At 40.9% G+C, this 18535-nt stretch overlaps 2 protein-coding genes across 3 annotated transcripts; one reads left to right on the top strand and one right to left on the bottom strand.

The window, feature by feature from the left end:
• Nucleotides 1–201: 201 nt before the first annotated feature.
• Nucleotides 202–16180, top strand: LOC143134165 (ras-related protein Ral-A). 2 transcript variants are annotated; one of them, XR_012988600.1, is made up of 6 exons: nucleotides 202–780; nucleotides 7786–8006; nucleotides 8134–8342; nucleotides 12769–12943; nucleotides 13601–14847; nucleotides 15233–16180. XR_012988600.1 is itself a non-coding variant. In XM_076294325.1 (5 exons), the coding sequence occupies exons 2-5, from the start codon at nucleotides 7893–7895 to the stop codon at nucleotides 13721–13723; spliced, it is 621 nt and encodes a 206-aa protein (XP_076150440.1). In that variant the 5' UTR covers nucleotides 202–780; nucleotides 7786–7892; the 3' UTR covers nucleotides 13724–16180. The 2 variants fall into 2 exon arrangements, 1 of the variants encoding a protein (XP_076150440.1); XM_076294325.1 differs by having other exon boundaries at nucleotides 13601–16180.
• A 255-nt stretch (nucleotides 16181–16435) lies between these two features.
• On the bottom strand, nucleotides 16436–18249 carry mplkip (M-phase specific PLK1 interacting protein). The gene is made up of 2 exons (XM_076294326.1): nucleotides 17782–18249; nucleotides 16436–17467 (listed from the first exon to the last, which is right to left on the bottom strand). The coding sequence occupies exons 1-2, from the start codon at nucleotides 18163–18165 to the stop codon at nucleotides 17267–17269; spliced, it is 585 nt and encodes a 194-aa protein (XP_076150441.1). The 5' UTR covers nucleotides 18166–18249; the 3' UTR covers nucleotides 16436–17266.
• Between the last annotated feature and the right edge of the window lie 286 nt (nucleotides 18250–18535).

Here is an 18535-nt window from a genome sequence, read left to right as displayed (position 1 = left end):
AGTATTCTTAGTATTTTTCTTCTTCTAACGCATTTAATGCAGCTTCAACTGCTTAGAAACTTCATTCAAACTGCTTTTCTAGTTTTAAACGATATACTTTCCGGTAAATCATGACGAAATGTTAACCCCTTGGTTTTAATCGGATACAAGCCCTGTGTGCTTATTGACATCACAGCCACGCCAAAGCCCACGCCCTTTCGCCATATTCCAGGCTGAATTTCAGCCAAAAACTGACGTGTTCACATATCCAACGGCGAGCGAGGGGAAAATTTGCTTGCGATACAAGGAGCCTCAAATTCTGAGGGGCGTTTCAATACGAAATTCTCGTTCAAGTCAATATTCCGTAAACCAGGAGAGGAAATACCGGACCATTAGCGTTAACGGGTTACCCTCCAAGCTGCTAGCTGGCTAACTTGTCTCTTTTGTCGTTGCCATTGATAGCAGCTAGTTTGCTAACTAAATAGATTTATTTTAGAATTGCCAGGCTCTTTTTGATGAGTGGCTAGCTAGTTCGCCATCTAGTGTACCGGTTTATTTGGATCTAATCCGGGATCCTTTCGGCTTGTATGAAAGCGTTATTTCGTTTGCCGATTTGCTAGTTTAGCGTTTTGTTATTTATCCTAGCTATTCCAGCTTGCTTGGAAACAGTGGATCCAAACCCCACCGGTCACTGTGGTCTCCGCCTCGATCTGGGTCGACATGCTGTGACGAGAAACGCTAGCTTACAGGGTAAAATTGGTGACGGGTGTCACTAACGTTACACCGCATCATCATCATTTGGTAAGTGCAAGCATTTCCCTGCACATAATTAAAAACACCTTTGATTTGCAGCCAAACGTTGATAGCTTCTTGTGGAATAACTTGCCTGTTGGCTGGGTAAACTGCCATGTAGCTTCTAGAGTTAAAGTGGCTGCTAGCTAACGTTCAGCTAGCTGACTGTCTAACTCGTTCAACGTTAACGTTACATGTATCATTATCGTTAACGTTAGCTATATAGGCTACTCCTCATTAACTCATGTCAAATGTGTCTTGGTTATGGCTGTGGTAGCGCTATAGGTTGACGTTTCCTGTATGTCCCCAACTAAATAACAGTAGTATTTGTGCATAGTAGCCTAACTACATTTCGGATTAAGAGGATTCACGAAATGCCTTGCAAAGCATGTTTCGATAGTATTATAGCAGCTGATAAACTACAGCGAAATGGACCACAAGGCCGCTTTCTTGCGTATATGTAGAAGTATTTTGCTAGATGCAACATTCCTTATTGGTCCGGTAATGTTCCTGTTTCTTTTACCACTACACGGCCAACATTGTCAGTGCAGGATGCAGTGAGTAGCTTATTCTGGACGAGGGTGTGCCAGAACTCAGTAGGCTACGGTGATTACGCTATAGCAAAATAGGTGGTTGATTAATCTGCCCGGTCAAAATTATAGGCGAAAAATCCAGGTTACCAACAAAATGTAGCAGCCTATTCAGTTCCCCTCAGTAAAATGGCAACGTAGCCTAACAGGTGGCTTAAATCTTACTTCAAGAAGTCTAGTGTTTTGTGTAATTTAAACCTACGCCTGTCGTCTAGCCAGTCGCTTCACACTTATGTATGATGGCTATCCACTCAGAAGAAGACCGTTACCACACCCTGCACAGAGATCCCACTTGGCCTAGAAATTCTAGTCATGATATCTCTACTGTGCACTGGGGGAGTTGATCTGTCATTTTATTATTTATTATGCATTGATTGAGGCTCATTTTATGCCCAGTGTCATTAATAGTAAATCCTCAGCATATTTCATCTACCTTTGGTATAAAGGACAAGCAATGTCCTTTGGCTGGGACAGGCAAAAGCCTGAACTCAGATGCCAAATAATGCATTGTGGTTGCTGTCTTACTTGATAATAGACTTAGAAATTGCACTGTCCTTAGTTGCCGTAAGCTTGAATGCCAAAAGCTCCTAAAAGTTCTGTGAGAAAAGCAGACATTTCCATACACCAACAGGCAGATGGGGTACTCTCTCCCTTCCTCGCGATGGGTGCAATGTGATTACCAGCTCTATGGTGCATACCCGATGTAGTGTATGTGTGGTGTGTTTGTCTCTCTAGTGTCGGGTGAGATCTGTGACTGTCATGGAGAAATCCTCTCTGATGAATGTTCATGTTTAACCTAGCTTAAAGCAACACCAAAGCACTTTTCCTCTGTTGCACGCACACTATTTGTTTATCCAGCACTGGCTTTGGAAATAACTATGTCCACAGACAAGGTAGAGTATGTTGCATGGTTTTATGAAAGTATGATGTATTGCGACATCAGAAGCAAGTCAAATTTGTAGTTACTTATGTCTCGTTCCATCGAACTACAGATCCGCTACCCCATCTGGCAAACTTGCATAGTTCGGTTATCCCCGATAGAGGGTCGCAAAGCGAATGCAGAAGTGCCGTTCACCCTGGTTAGAGTTGATGAACCACTGAAATGATTTTGGAAACATTATTTTAAGGTACAAAAAACTCTTTGGTGTTGCTTTAATCCTTGTGCTGAAGAGTAGAACTTCAATTTTAAGAATGTGGGGGTCAATACTTCAGTCCCTCATATAATGTGTTGTTGGATCATTTGAATAGTGTCTTCACTCCAGGGTGTCATCTTTAGAGTTGGATTTTGCATGGTTCCAACGGAAATTATTTGGGCACAGAACCCAGGGAGGAAGAGTAAATATCTAGGCCTACTTCACTGAGCCTGGATATAGAGGCAGGAAACGACAAGCTTTGCCATTCTTTTTTTCTAGCCTGGGATGGATAGGCCATATAGGATGATAATTATGACCCCCTCTGCAGTTGCCATTCTTAAAGTGGTGCAACCTTCACCCAGTTGTGGCATTTAAGTGTTGGAACATGCCACCTGATTTCTTACAAATCTAACTAGCCTCATGGTTTGTGTGAGTAGCATCGGGTTTAGACTGATGCAAATTTGCTCTGAGATTTGCAGAAACATGGAAATAGGCATCACCTAAAGGGGAGCAGTGTCCAAACAGTGGCAGAGTTAATATCCACCAGTGTCTAATTTCAACTACTAAGGGCATGTTTACATTTGTGTTTAGAATGTGTCTTGGGTGACCTGAAAAGCAGTCAGCCGAGACACATTGCTGGTTACACATGTTTCCAAGGTGTACAGCCAGAGACCACTTGTGTTTAGATTCTGATGTTGCCAGCGTCCACGTTCATTAGAACTCCCATTGTGACGCCACAGCGAAAAGATATACACTACAAAAAAGATATGTGGTCAGATTGGTCTCAGACCACGTCAGCAAGTAGTTTGAGTGATCTGGGGCCGTATTCACAAAGCCTTTTATCTTACCACTAGGAGTACTCCTAAATCGCACTAAAAGATTTTAGCTAGGAGTTTTCTCTTAAAAGTTATTCACAAAGCCTTCCAGACCTACTCTTAGTAAGGAAAAATGACAACTCCTAAACTAAGAGTGAGTCTTCGTTGCTATGGATGAAGTCATTACTCATGCACAAGCTTGACTGAAGTGACCACCTTGATTGGCTGATGATTGTAACCTAACGCGGGAATGATTCCAAACACCTCCCTTAGGATGATGAGTGACAGGTCTGCGTGCGCTAATCAAGTAGTGCGAAGGACGTAAGCTGATGAATAACTAAATAAAAAGGCCTAGCCTAAATGAATAAAGAGTAAGGCAAAACAAATAGCCTAGTAGCCTAATGAAACATACGGATTGATGCTGTATCTTTGCAACATTATTAAATTAATCTGTCACCATATGCCTATGTTTGCAAAGAGGATAACATTTTAATTTGATTCACAATGAGACGTTACATTTAATTTACATGTTGACAATGAGTAGTTTTGGTTGTTGGTGGCGTTATTGCATCCCTTATGCCTAGCCTACAATGCAAAATTGTTCCCTCACGATTGGAAGCTACTGTAGCCACATAGGATTTCAAAAGATCGCAACGCGAAATGCCAAAGAAAGTGGTTTGTGAATAGGTCTTAGTGAGTTAGGAGTCCTCTCGACTTCTAAGCTGTCCCAATGCGTGTTGGTGATTGTTTACACTTCACTGACCACTTGTCATCCAAGATCACCCAAAACACCTTTTAAAGACAAATGTAAATGGGGTGATATAGAAACTGTGTGACTGTCATCAAATTGACCATTCACAATTTTGGGTGCATACACAAAGGCTTACCAGCTAAACTATAATATTATGTGACACCAAAATAATGAAACGAGACACGAAAAACATTAGAAATATTTGTGAATTGTTTAACTTTTTTACACCTGGACCCATAAAAGTGGATAGACCTATGTTTATCCGAGAACTTATTGGGACCATGGATTTGGTATAGTGGTTTAGCCTATAGGCCTACTGTTGTTACCTGGCATTGGCTGATTTTAGACTATTGACGTGCATGTAATGTGTGCAATAGGTAAGACTTATTTGTTTTATCAGCAATAGTTATACGTTTACTAGATAGATTGACACCCATGTCTGCGAGTTGGATGTACTGGCTGAAGTAACATACCCTTGGCATGAGACACAGGGGCCTATTATCTGATGCAGTGGTTGTGGAAGGTTTAAGGAGCAGCAAACATGGATGGCATTTTAAACAGGATATTTCACTGTGGACACACACCTCTAGTATCAGCCACTTAAAATAACAAACACTGGACCATCTTAAATGTTCATCTGTGTGAATCAAGGCGTTTCTAATGGCACTGTCCTAAAAGAGTATCTGCAATAACATTACATTAGGCTGATACATTTGTAACCAAAGCGACTTACAACACGATAGACAATTTAAGCTTTTTAAAACAATTCTAGAACAATTTAAAGTTAGAGTACTATAAATGTAGGCTAAAGCTTAGTTTGAGTGCCCTTTTAAAAAAAAAAAAAAAAACTGACCATACAAATTCTGATGTACCCTGCTGTGTACATTTGTTTGTGTGGTCTCATACTCCAATGGAAATCCTGTGGAAAATTGCCAGCGCTCAGAGAGGGAGGATGGGTTAACGAAACAGTTGTAGCTTAGCAACCATGTCTGCACAAGGAAATCCCCACAAGATTTGTGATGCAGAGGGTGGTAGGAAATACAGGAAAAGATAAGCTTACTGAACGTTAGAAATTCCACTCTAACCAAGGGGTTTTGTATAAAACTCTGTTTGGTTCTGGTTGTGGTGAAAGATGGTGGAAGCAGAGTACCTTGTTTAATTCTCGGTAAAGGGAAATGAAAATCATGAAGAATCAAATGGCCATGGACTTCCTCTGGAACTGCAATGTTTTTGTTCTTTACCCACTGACCTTGGCACACATAAATGAACAAAAGACCCATTCAAACAAAATCAAGGTGTCCAATCACTCATCCTGTAAACTGTACAATGCATTGGTTCCAAAACATTTGACAGATTTAAATTGTTTGTAGTTTTCCTCATCACTAGAAAACTCACTGTAAAACTGCTGGAGTCATTTGCTGACTGTATTTGGAGAGATGTTTGTTTATTGTGCCACACCCTGTTAGCAGACAGTTTAGATTGCAAACTGTGTGATGAGGGCAGGGCTCAGCCTTTTTGTTCCTGTTCACAATCCTACTATTTGTCATCATCACTGGTATTTATTTTCTAACTGTGTGGTTATTTATTAGCCCCTGACATGCTGATGTCTGCAAGCAAGTGGTTGGTTTTCCTAGCCTTGAATTGTAAAACAATGTTGCAGCTTTTTGACCTTGTTTGGTTGTAAGCAGCTCTCCTCCTCAAAAAAGGGCCTGCTCACCCGGTATTGTATCCACAGTAGGCACTGCAAACGTATGCAGGAGCGTAGCTGTCACATCGATAGCTTGTGGGTCGACTGAGCTGAATTCGGGTGAGGTGTCTGTTGAAGCCCCGTACTCCCTTCTCAGAGCTGGAGCGTCAAAACCTGGTTATGATTCAGCCCGTGCAGCCATGATGCATTGTAGCTAGGGGGCTGGCACCTGACAGACTGACTAGTCTCATTGAGCACACAAGTTAAAAAGAGTCTTTGTTGTGGTTGTGTGTGGATTTTTTATTTATTTATCTAATAAACACTAGCTTTGAGGGGACAGAAGAAAGAAAAAAACCTTCACATGTCCTCACAATAAACCCAGAGTTTGTTTGCAAGAGAGATTGTCTATGCCAGTCATTGTTCAAACAGTAGTGAGTGGGGGAAAATGCCTTCATGTTTGTTTTGATGTGAGGATGAGCACGTAAATATGTATTATATTTATTGAAGTTTACAATAAATAAAATGATAATAGGTGTAGCCTATTCATGATTAGAATAACTATAAGGCTAAATGTGTGTAGTATTTAGAGTTCAGTTAGACTACTTGTCCAGCATAATTAAGTGTAGTTATCTTGTCAGTGATTCATATGTGATTCATTGTCAAAATCTCAAAACTTCACTAGGGAATGTACCGATATATCGGCCCGACATAAGTATCCACCTTGTTAACTGATATCAGCTAACAGCAAATTTATAGGACATTTACCGATGGCAGTGGCTGATGTTTATCTGTTATGTTGCACCAATTTTGTACTAGGTAAAATAGACAAATTTTAAGTAAACAAATAAAAGAAATATCGGCCCAGAGTTTCATAATCAGTGTATCCCTACTTTCCACGACTTTTCATGGCCTATGTACAAAATGTCTTTCTTTACGCCACACTTTTGGGCTAATTATGAAACGTGACAAACACAGAGATTGGATTAATGTGTTCTCCCCACCTTTTATTATCTATAAGGGAAGTAATCAAAATCGGCACAGGTGGGGAGATGCCTTGGGAGGGCAGTGGGCACTGGGTTCATTCAGATTGGATTTATGCTGATTCACACATTTTTCTAAAAGCAAGCACATGATTATCTAAACAGAAAAAACAGACGTATAGTGGAGCAGGGGTTTTCAACCGGTGGTCCGCGGCCCCCTGGTGGCCCGCACCGTCATTGCAGGTGGACCGTGACATGCATTCCAGCATACGGAATTTCACAATTAATAACTTTTTTTCCATAATTAATTTTTCCAAACCGTTTCCAGAATATTTGCACATTGGTGTAAATACTGAACTTATTGAAAATATCTAAAATACTATAGAGGAGACGAGATTAAAACTGACACAGGATAGGCTAGCTTTGAGGTTTCGGAGTGGAGCTGTTAACTAACGTTTCTAAACTAAGGTGAAGTTAGCCAGTCAGCACCAGCATGGATCACTATTTAGTAAGGAAAGTGACAGATGTCAGGACAGATGGACAGGTTTCTGCTGCATGCTCTTCAGACAAAGCTACAACTTCGGTGAAAACATAGTGGAAAACGAGAAAGAAAATACAGTAAAGATTGTTAAATTTGGATTTACAGTAACGATTGAAGAGGAGGTAGGCCCACCACTGTTTCGTATGTTCAACGTTGTTTTCAACGAGGCCATGAAACCGCCGAAACTTGCATCATGTGGAGACACATGACACATTAGTTTCTTGAGAAGCCTATATTATGCAAAGAGTGCTGTGAGGTGTCTTTTACCCTTTCCAACTAGGCCTATACCCCCACACCGTGGGCCGTGGATTACTTGTTAGTCAGAATGGTGGTCCCTGGCACAGAACCAGTTGGTCTAGACCCCTGGTCTAGAGCATTCTTTTCTATATTGTGCCTTACAATGCTCATGTTTATGAAGAATGTGGTCGTTGGTGGATTTGGTTTGGCAATAAACTGTATGAGTTTACATGTTAATTGTAGAGCCGTAGTTACAATAAATATTCTTTTGTCTCCATAGATTGGTCCAGCTCTCTAAAGGCAACTGTTCACCTCTTACTTCCCTCCTGCCCTCTGTCTCGTTCTTTCTGTCTGTGGTTCCTCTCCTGCCTCCCTGTTTGGAAAGTGATGGCAGCCAACAAGCCAAAGGGGCAGAACTCCCTAGCCTTGCACAAGGTGATAATGGTGGGCAGTGGTGGAGTGGGGAAATCTGCTCTCACGCTGCAATTTATGTATGATGAGGTAAGCTCAATGTGGTGGCTGCGGCAGAAGCCTACGATTTCCTGGAATGACATCAGGATTGTGTTTTTGTGTTACACTCCTCCCTAGTGTCATTAAAAGAGTTATACTAACTAGTCTTTTCTTTCAGTTTGTAGAGGACTATGAACCCACAAAAGCAGATAGCTACAGGAAGAAAGTGGTTCTGGATGGCGAGGAGGTTCAAATAGACATTCTGGACACAGCCGGACAGGAGGACTATGCGGCTATCAGAGATAATTACTTCCGCAGTGGAGAGGGATTCCTCTGTGTGTTCTCCATTACAGAGCTGGAGTCTTTCGCCGCCACTGCAGACTTCAGGTGAAGCACAAGAAATGTTTGCCAGTTGGTTAAAGGCGCAGTAAGCTATTGTGTAGGAAGTCAAGTTTGTTTGTTTTTATTTAATTATTAGCAGACGGTTTTGTCTGAAACAGGACCAAATGAAACACACAAGAGAGGTAGCTCACCCCTCCCTTTAGTATTCTCAGGGGAAATCCCAGGGTTTTGTTTTTGATTGGGGAGCAGGCTGCCCTCACTTTGTTTGTTTCCAGTTTTCGAAGCCTGGGCTACCTAGAGACCTGGGGGGTATTCCATCAACCTCGCTAAAGGCCAAACCTGGCTTATTTCGATAAGTCTCGCTAATTTTAGTGAGAATTCCGTTCCATTAATGAGGTTAACGTGAATCCCAGCTTGGTAACTATGGCAGGGTTTCCGCGGAGTCATAAAAAGTCATAAAACGTCTTAAATTTAATAATGAGAATTTTAGGCCACAAAAAGTCATAAAAACATTCGGATTTCCCGTACAAGGTCATAAATTACATTTAGCCATGTCTTAAATTGATATGTTCGTTCATTCATTGTTCTACCGTTGCGTTTTCCCCCGAGAAAATACGCTGGTGGCGGGATTCATTTGTTTCGCCTATTGTAGTTCTGTCTGAGGAATCTGGGTGGTAACGTCGCGTTCCAGAACTACAAAGTCCATGCGGCAGTGCAGGAAACAGACTTGTCGGGAAGGACTTTCACAGAAACCTGCGCGAACTTCAAAGCTTCACTGCCGGTGTTCTGATGTAGCCAGGTATTCTCTCCTTACCACATCTCATTTCTGTAGTTTCTCAAACTGTGGGTCCCGACCCACTACTGGGTCGCGGAGACATGCGAGGTGGGGCGCGAACTGACGTAAAAAACAGGAGTTTTTTTTATTTATTTTCTATCTGTAGCCTAGGCCCAGGTAGCACACAATGCGCAATGGACGCACTGTGTTATTCACAGGGAAGCGCTTGTGTCAAGGCAGATTAGTTATTAGTCCCGACCTGAATGAGATTTTGAACGAGGTTGAGGTTGTGAGAGTGGTGAATTTCATCAAGACCCGGCCCTTAAAAGCGCGTCTATTCTCCGCACTTTGCGAGGAGATGGGAGCTGACCAACGGGCTGTACTGTTTCACTGCGAGGCAAGGTGGCTTTCCCGAGGTAAAGTGCTGTCGCGCGTGTTTGAGCTCCGAGTCGCCTCTTCTTCGAAGAAGAGCGCATGTTTGAATCTGCAAGCATGTTCACTAATGAACATTTCTTGACGAAGCTGGCCAATCTTAGCTATATATCTGGAAAGCTCAATGAGTTAAATCTCCAGTTACAAGGCAAAGACAAGCACCCACCTCACCTAGCAGATAAGATTACTTCATTCACCAAAAAACTTGTATGGGACAGGCGCCTCGATCGCGACAGTATTATGCCTTTGAGAATCTGAGTGAAATCGCTGAAACGTCTGATTCGGGAGCCACTCTTGGGATCCCATGGTATTAAACAGTAGGCCTACATCGCATCCCTGCAAAGTTTATTTCAAAAATATTTCCCAACCAGCAGTGCTCAGTATGACTGGATTATGGATCCATTTAATGCAGGTATTTCATTGAATTGTACAATGCTGTAAAATATTGGCCTATGCTTCCTAATATGTTGCTGGAAAACAGAAATATGTGTGTTTAATGTACAATGTCACATCATGTATTTATTTATTTATTATTATATCTGCAGCACCAGCTGATTTTAACTCTGCTGAAGAGGATATATTTAGAACTTATCATTATTAGTATTTTAGTAAATTTGACCATTTTAAGCTTGACCTACCACTTTCTTAGAGCGATGAGGGACAGGTGGGGCTCAAAAATGCCCCCTTGATCAAAGTGGGGAATAAAAGAAAAAGTTTGAGAACCACTGCTGTAGCTGATATATTTGGGTCTGATTAATTGATTAGTGAACTTTTACACGATGGGAAAGTGTACGTTTAACATGCTATGGCTTGATGATGGCGCGTTTAAGAGCTGGCTTAAGCCCGTCGCGAACAACAAATATCAAGCATATTGCACCCTGTGCAAGAAGACCATTGAGCTCTCCAGTTTAGGCATACAAGCCTTGGCTGAGCTGAAAAAGAGGAGGAGATCACCGTTAAGGGGGACGAACTGAGATACATGTATGTAGACTGACTGACTGACTGACTGACCGACAGACAGACTGACTTGTTATGCCATAGAATTGTTTATTTACAATACAATTTACAGTTGTTAAGTGTTCCTGTGATGTTGAAAAGGGAGCCTTCAGTTTGTTACTCTTCAGAAAATGGAACCTTTAAAGAATACAATTTGTTGCTGTCAATGAAAGTCAATAAAAAAAGAAGATTTTTTTAAAGAAATTTTAACGACTGAAGTTATTTTTCAGAATTCATGTAGGTCATAAATTTATATCATAATGGTCATAAAAAGGTCTTAAAAAGTCTTAAATTTGACTGACTAAACCCTGCAGAAACCCTGTATGGGAATTTATGCCACAGAACTAACCTGCTCCGTAGCAGGCTAACTTTCAAGCTTAATTAAGCTGTGTTGCAAAAAAACCCAATCAGTCGGAAAACGAGTCCAAAAAGATGGTTCTGTCAACCTGTGCTTTAGTCACCTGTAGCCTACAACTTCAAAAATAGAAGTAGGCCTAGAAATGTTTTTTCCGACAGTGTCACCAAGCATGGATTTACACATCCACTTGCTCCAAAGAATTTATGAAGATTATGCGACTTAAAATTTTTTAACTTCACGTGCGTGTGGTTCTAGGGATCTTGCTACTCTGCATCATTTACGTTCTGTGGTGGCGTAACGTGCAGCGAGACGACACAGCAAAGGAGTTATATTCTTGCGTGTTTACAGGTTCGCTTCCCACATAGCTTATCACCTTGATAATGACATTTTTAGTTATACTCTTTAATTAGACATATACTGTTGATAAAGGGTCATGCACATTTGGTAGGCTGTTCATTGACAGTAATATGCTTTGCCAGTGGGCTATTATAGCTGATGCAAGCCAAAGGATAATTCTGTAGCCTGTAGGCCTATAGGCAGCTAATAATTAAAACTGCTTCATGTGTCGACGATTGTTCATGAATGTCAAATCAACTGTGTGCTACACAGATTAAATACTAGGCATAAATAACAAATTGAAAGCCATATTGCATTTCAGATCATTATATTTCAAACACTTTGGGACTTATGGGAGACAATACTATTATGTTGATACTAATTTATTTTATGACCACCTACACCTAGATAATAATTGGAGTGAACTCTTTTACAGTAATCTAAGAACGTAGGCTATAGATAGTTTTGAATGTCCATATGCCAAAGTTGTTTTTAGTTTATACTATTTATTCATTCACTCGTTTTGTTCAAGCATAGACTGTATGACTGTATAGAGTGAAGCTAATCAAACTCGCAATTTATTTCACCATTAGCATTGTTGTTTTAAATGTAGGCCTATGCTTTCATTATTCTCCCATTTCTGTAGGCAACTATCTTTTTTTTTCTCTCGATGTTAAATTTGATGACTCGATGAAAATCCTGTAGATGGCGCTTGCCAAATCGAACAGAAATCATCTAGTATAGTCTTAATTTTACGACATATCCTCTTTTCGTCAATCTACTGTTTTGGTCTACTGTTCTACCTCGTGCACGAGCAGAGATAAAGCTGAACTAAACCTCGCTTGAATAAACGAGGCCAAGATGCCGCTAACTTCAGTTAATGGAACTGCTTCAGCCCCAAGTGAAAGTCTACGCTAGTTCAAGCCAGGCTATTTCTGTTAAGCGCCGCCTTCATTAGCAAGGTTGATGGAATACCCCCCGGGCTTTGTTACAGTGTACTCACGGAATGAGCAGCTAGCGGAACGTGAGGAAACGATTCCTGAATGTGACAAAATATGTTATGGGCTTGAAATCTTGTACAATCGCAGACTGCACCTTTAATGTTAAGGGAATGATCAGGAACCTGCTGTAAACCAGTTCGGCCCGTTTTACTGGAACTAAATTGGTACTTTTAATCTTTTCTTGTATTATACAGGTGCATCTCAGAAAGTTGTAATATATCGTGGGAAAGCCCAGACTGACATTAAGGGCTTAGGAAACCATTGCCGGTGTTTTACTTAATTAGCTGATTAGAGCTCTTCTCAGGTCGACATTTATGTATTACAAATTCTTTATTCTAATATTTTGAGCTACTGGATTTTTGACTTCCATGACCTGTAAACTGTAATCATCGAGATTAAAACGACAAAAAAGTAATGAATCTAATTTATAGTCTCAACTTTTGAAATCAATTTCCATTTTTCCATTATATTAAAATTGAGATGCACCTGTAAATAAAATGAAGTGACATTTAGTGCAGCAGTTTGTTTGGGCAGAGCGGACGATGCCTTCAGCGATCTGGTTTATGATTTCAGGGAGCAGATCCTCCGAGTGAAGGAGGATGAGAACGTGCCCTTCCTCCTGGTGGGGAACAAGTCCGACCTGGAGGACCGGAGGCAGGTGTCAACTGATGAAGCCAAGGTGCGCGCTGACCAGTGGGGTGTAAGCTACGTGGAGACCTCTGCCAAGACTCGCGCCAATGTGGACAAGGTATCAACACAATGAATCCTTTAGCCTTTTACATATTGTAAAATGAATCCTTCACATGTACATTTATTAATTTAGCAGACACTGTTGTCCAAAGTGACCTTATGTCAATTATATTACAAGGGATTACACTGTCCCCAATTTGGGGTTAAGTGCCATTGAACCCACAACTTTTCAGGCTACTACACGCTGGCCCAGCTCCTTAACCACTACACCGACCTTTAGCCTTTTATATAAACACAATGAATCCCTTAGCCTCTTATATATTGTATAAACACAGTGAATCCCTTAGCCTTTTACATATTATATAAACACAATGAATCCCTTAGCCTTTAACATATTATATAAACACAATGAATCCCTTAGCCTTTAACATATGATGATTTTAAAGATGCCCCATTAGTACAGCACTGTAACTGCCTAGCTGTTGGCTGCAGCAACTCTTTTTTTTTCGTTTTATTTCATCCCAACAGTACTCAGTGACCTCGAGAAAGAGATAGATGTAAAAAATCGCCGGAATTCTAGTATAAGCATTCTTTCACTACTGAAGGAATAAGAAACTGCAGGTGGCCTGGAGATATAACCAATCACATTTTCATAATTTCATTTTCGTAAGTTCAATCACTAGTGTATTGAAAAACATCTCTCTGCATCTTACAGGTGTTTTTCGACTTGATGCGTGAAATAAGAGCAAGAAAGATGGAGGACAGCAAAGAAAAGAATGGCAAAAAGAAGAGGAAGAGCTTGGCAAAGAGAATTCGAGAGCGATGCTGCATTCTATAATGACTGGGTGACCTGTCCTTGTAATGCCAACTTCCCACCACCAGACTCCGCTTTCCCCTGCTCCCCCACAGCCCGTCTGATTTTCTCACCACCCTTTGACCTGCCAAGGACACCTGTGACAACACCTCCTTTAGGCTGTGGGTGTTGGGAGAACAAGTTTCAAGGTTTCATGGCAATTGATTTTGTCCACAAGATATGGGTGGGTTGTGTGAATCAAAACAAACTGAATCTTGAGAGAGAGAGAAAAAATGTGAAGCATCATGGAGAGGAATCAGTGAGAGGCATATTAATCGTTGAATATTTTTAACTTACTTTGTGGCTCGGCACAGTCATGACAATTTTATTTTACTTAAGGACTACACTATATATTGTTTTTATTTGTTTGTTTTTTAACATATAACTTATTATATATTGGCTCCGTAGTTAAAGCAGGTTCAAATGAAACACTTCATACTCACTCTAACTCCGTAAATCCTTTCCATGCTCATGTCACGAGTTGAGGATTTTGGGTAAAATAACCATCTTGCTGCATTTGCACGGATTGGGTCTGTAAATTGCTAACCCAGTTCCAGAATCTCATTTTGTTATTCAATTGCTGCATTAACTGTACAGTACGCAAGATGATCTACTGCCTCAATGCACACTCCAAATATAATTAAGCTTTCCCCACCCCAGATGTAGGTGTCTTCACACGGATGTCATATGCAACACCTTATGTATGTCTTTTCCTGTTTGTTTGGAAGGAGGTTTGACGGCTGCCGTTTGCTTTCAGGTCATATTTTCATTGTACTTTGGACATGCTGCCTTAATTTCAGAGTACATCCGAACATGGCCCTGACTGACTGAGCCACCCCCGGGTTCCCTCTCCATGAGTGGGTGACGGGTGTCCACCGAAAGCACACTCCTGTATTTAAGGTTAAAAAAAGAACAAGTTGAACTTGGAAGTCGACAGGCATTTCACAACCTTAGAATGTCAATGTGATATTTTATTGTTTGACTTTAAACATTCTCGCAGATCATTTCATTTGTTTCACTGACACAATGGGTATTCTGAGGAATGGTATGTACTGTAGTAGCTAAATTGTAACAGGACACTGGTTCTTAAGAAACCAATCTAAAGCCAGGTAGTGATAACCTGGCCCTAGCCAGATGAATGTAGTTCCGCTTAGCTCCGCCTAGCTTCACTCACATCCATCTGGAACCTCTTCCATTGAGAGTGATTTCTCCAACCAACTTTATGGTTTAGCGAATCAGGACGCAGGGCGGGAGTTTCATAGATGTGACATAGCGTAGAAGCGACTGTGAGACTGTTATCAGCGTCACGGGTTGGCTTCGATGAGAGTGGTTGAAGTAGCACGTCAATAGATGACGGACAAGTGGCTTATTCAATCATATGCAAGCATTTTTTGATTAGGTCCAGCCTTCTGAAGCAACATTTCAATGGATCGGTTCCAGATGGATGAGTGGAGCTAGGCGGAGCGAAATTCATCTGGCTAGGGTCAGGTTAAGGTAGTGATGGAACACTATAAATATTGCTCACCCATCTTGCAAACTTGCCACAGCCAGTTATTTCAATGAAGAAATGCCATGACCAGTTCCAGTGTAGATTTAAAGGAGCTACTCCTTTTCAATATGTACACCTGGATTAGTCTTTGGGATGGGCCCTCATCAATAACATTTTTATTAATGTATTTATGAGAATTAAACTGGGCAGTCATTTGTTTAAAATTACACAATATAAAGCCTCACGTCATTGTTGAAGAATAAGCAATGTCAATGTCCAGATGTAGCCCGTTTATGTGTGATAAGTCTCAGACATCTGTATACGTACACATAACTGCTGAATTTACAGGACCTGATGCAAGTGACGTACTCATGCTTCTTGTATTAGTTTGTTTTGGAAAAGGATCACTACAGAGATATGAACCACAAATAGTAGGGATATACTGGTAAAATATTTTATACCGGTGCATTGCCATTGTTTACTTTTTTAACCTTCTCCACCTCTTTATAAAATGTGTTAATGCTTTAGCCTTGGTATTTTGGTTTACCCAAACTGTCTTGGTAACCAGACGTCCTTAATTAAAACGCTGTTGTGATTGATTCATCAGAGCAAGTCAGGTGCCATGAAGCTGCAATCGACTACATAGCTGAAGCTCCTGGTGCCCACATTCTAATTGCTGTGCTTTGAGCAAACTGACGTAAAGAGAAATATTAAAAAGGACTTAAGTTGTAATAAAAAAGAAGTCTTTGAATGTGTTTTTTTTTTTAAAAACTGTACAATGCTCTTTAAAGACAGACAAAAAATAACCTGTAGACAAGATTATTTTTGGTGCTCCCTTTACCGTTGGCTGTGGTGTAATTGTGATGAGAATTGTTCTGTCAGTTGATGTGTTTCGGTGATTAATTATCCAGAGCAAAGAGCCAAAAAATCGGGTTCCAAGTCCAAACACCATACTTTTTGTTAATCATGTTTTCAAATAAATATGAAAGTGTGAGAATCCAAGATTCAATTTTCCTGATAAATAGCTGAATATACAATACACTGCACATGAACAATGCCTTCACTTAACTGAAGTTAAATTGCAATACCATCTCCTTTGCCACCTTTCCACGGTTTAGTTCCTGTTTAAAAACCACTTAATGACAAACATGTCAAGCTAATGTAACACTAGTAGCCTACATACACAAATGCAGTATGAAAAAGAAGAATCTGGATTTTATGTATTTATATACATATAAAGTACATTGGAGTTTAAAAACTGGTGTCATGATACCATCCCCGAGTTTAGGCCAAGATATATGACATTAGGATTTTTCTTTCCTCATACATCCAACAGAAGGACCTTTCACTAATACAAACTAACAATAAACAGTGACTACACAAGTACAACTGAGCTTTAAAATATTTAAGACCCGACATTAGAAAGTCCTGAGTTGAATCAATTGTATTGCATATGGCTTCGTATATTAAAGGACTTAAAAAATATATATATAAAAAAACTTTGTTCAACACAAAGTTGTCTTGCTGGTAATGCAACTTTTCCTCAATTTGTTGGTTTATCCATATTCCGACTCCATACATCTAATTGTATGCATAATGTATTTTTGTAAAAAAACAAAAAAACAGATCAGTGATAAACAATTAAATCAAACGCCAAACACTAAATCTGCAAATTAAGACTTGCAGATAGCCCCACAACTCATGAGATACGGAAAATGAAGTTTGACTTGCATACGAGACACAAGCTGCGCGTCCAACTATCAACGGCTGAGCCACTGACAAGTCAAAAGTTCCCTAGTATCAATCTTAAACACCAGAAGGCAGTGCTGGGTCTGGGTAATAACAAGTCAACTTCCCGTGACGCTGGTGAAATCTTGACATCAAGTCCTCCGTTATGTCCAAAGCATCAAACATGTAAGCCGCTACACGTTCTCAATTCTGACAATGAGAACACGCAAGTCAGGCCGCATGGTTGTCATCCAATGTAAAAAAAAGATATAGAATCGGTCAGGTCACCGATGTTTGAAGTCCATAAAGTTCTAGTTGTAGTATCTGCCTTGCCTGCCTGTGCCTGTTACTTTCGGTGTACCGCATTTTTGCTGTACATCTGTTACGGACACTGGCTGGAGATTAGCCCAAGGGTCTTGTAGCATTGACGGTCTGTAATACTTTTCCACATTATCTGCCACCCTTTCCCTGCCATGCGGTGACCTGAACGGTGTGGAACTCCGGGGTGAGCCCTTCGGGAGAGAACCAATCATGCAAGACATTAGCATTTTAACCACAACAAAGCAGTTTGCCCTTACAACAACGTGTTGGTCAAGGCCCTCCGACTGACAACAGAATAGACCGAAATTCACGTTCATTCCATTTATCACACATAACCATCATATAATCCATCCAAACGTCCAACGATATGATTGGACGTATTAACTTAACGAGTTTTACCTTACTAGATGGTAAAGTTTGACGGGAAGGTAATGAATGCATCGACGTTATTAACTAGCGTAGGTAACACACTTCGCATTATTCGATACGAACAAACGTTTAATACCTGATATCCGCTGTGCCTTGGACTCGGTGACTGAAACGGCGAGTGTCTGGGCGAAAAACCGCGATGGTTCTCATACTGTCTACGCGGTGTGTGCTGGCCTGGAGAAGCGCCATACGGCCTTGTTTTGCCACCACTTCCACTGCTGCGGTTAAAACTATCGTTAGTGCTACTACCTCTAAAATCTCTCGGAGGTGTATTTGGAGAACCACAATATTGTCCAAATCGCGGTCCAAATGGCGACGGTGGAGCACCTGCAAACGCCCATGGGGGAGAGCACATGCCACCTTGTCCACCTATGAAACCTGGCGGCGGACTCCGGAATCCTCCTGGCCTCGGGGGGGGTCCAGCTGAATTTGCTGGGTGTCGGAAATGTGGTCTTTGCATAATAGTAAACAAGGACTCGGAGCAAACTCCCTCTGAAATGATTTTACGTGTTTACAGACGAAGCCGTTTTGAGCAGCGCTAAACCGGAACCGGAAGTGTGTCGATTTGAGGAGCGAGGCAGGCCGAGAGGATTAGTGAGGTCATGCTGTTTGCCCGCCATCTACAGTCCTGGTGGATACTACTGATACTAGGCCTACTCATGCAACATGATTATGATTAGGCTATCCAGTGTCATTATTTCTTTGATTTTTGCATGCAATGAAGTAGGTGAATAAGAAATGCAGTAGGGCAGTCCTGCCATAGTAGACAGAACTAGGGATGTAAAATGTGTAAGGACAACATATCGTGAAAATAAAACAAAAAGAAAGCA

This window comes from Alosa pseudoharengus, unplaced genomic scaffold (genome assembly GCF_046254945.1).
Source record: "Alosa pseudoharengus isolate Yale_2024_CS ecotype anadromous, Long Island Sound unplaced genomic scaffold, YU_APseudo_1.1 YU_APseudo_1.1_scf_2, whole genome shotgun sequence".
Taxonomy (NCBI): domain Eukaryota; kingdom Metazoa; phylum Chordata; class Actinopteri; order Clupeiformes; family Clupeidae; genus Alosa; species Alosa pseudoharengus.
Note: the sequence above shows the minus strand (reverse complement) of the source record. Positions and strands in the feature narration are given on the sequence as shown.

Bases quoted from the DNA above. Each gene is read 5' to 3' on its own strand.
- LOC143134165 (XM_076294325.1), top strand. From the start codon at position 7,893: ATGGCAGCCAACAAGCCAAAGGGGCAGAACTCCCTAGCCTTGCACAAG. The intron at 8,007-8,133 runs GTAAGCTCAATG...CTTTTCTTTCAG, and splicing joins TGCAATTTATGTATGATGAG to TTTGTAGAGGACTATGAACC. The intron at 12,944-13,600 runs GTATCAACACAA...TGCATCTTACAG, and splicing joins CTCGCGCCAATGTGGACAAG to GTGTTTTTCGACTTGATGCG.
- mplkip (XM_076294326.1), bottom strand. From the start codon at position 18,165: ATGCAAAGACCACATTTCCGACACCCAGCAAATTCAGCTGGACCCCCC. The intron at 17,468-17,781 runs GTATTAAACGTT...TCTCTCCCGAAG, and splicing joins CAAGGCACAGCGGATATCAG to GGCTCACCCCGGAGTTCCAC.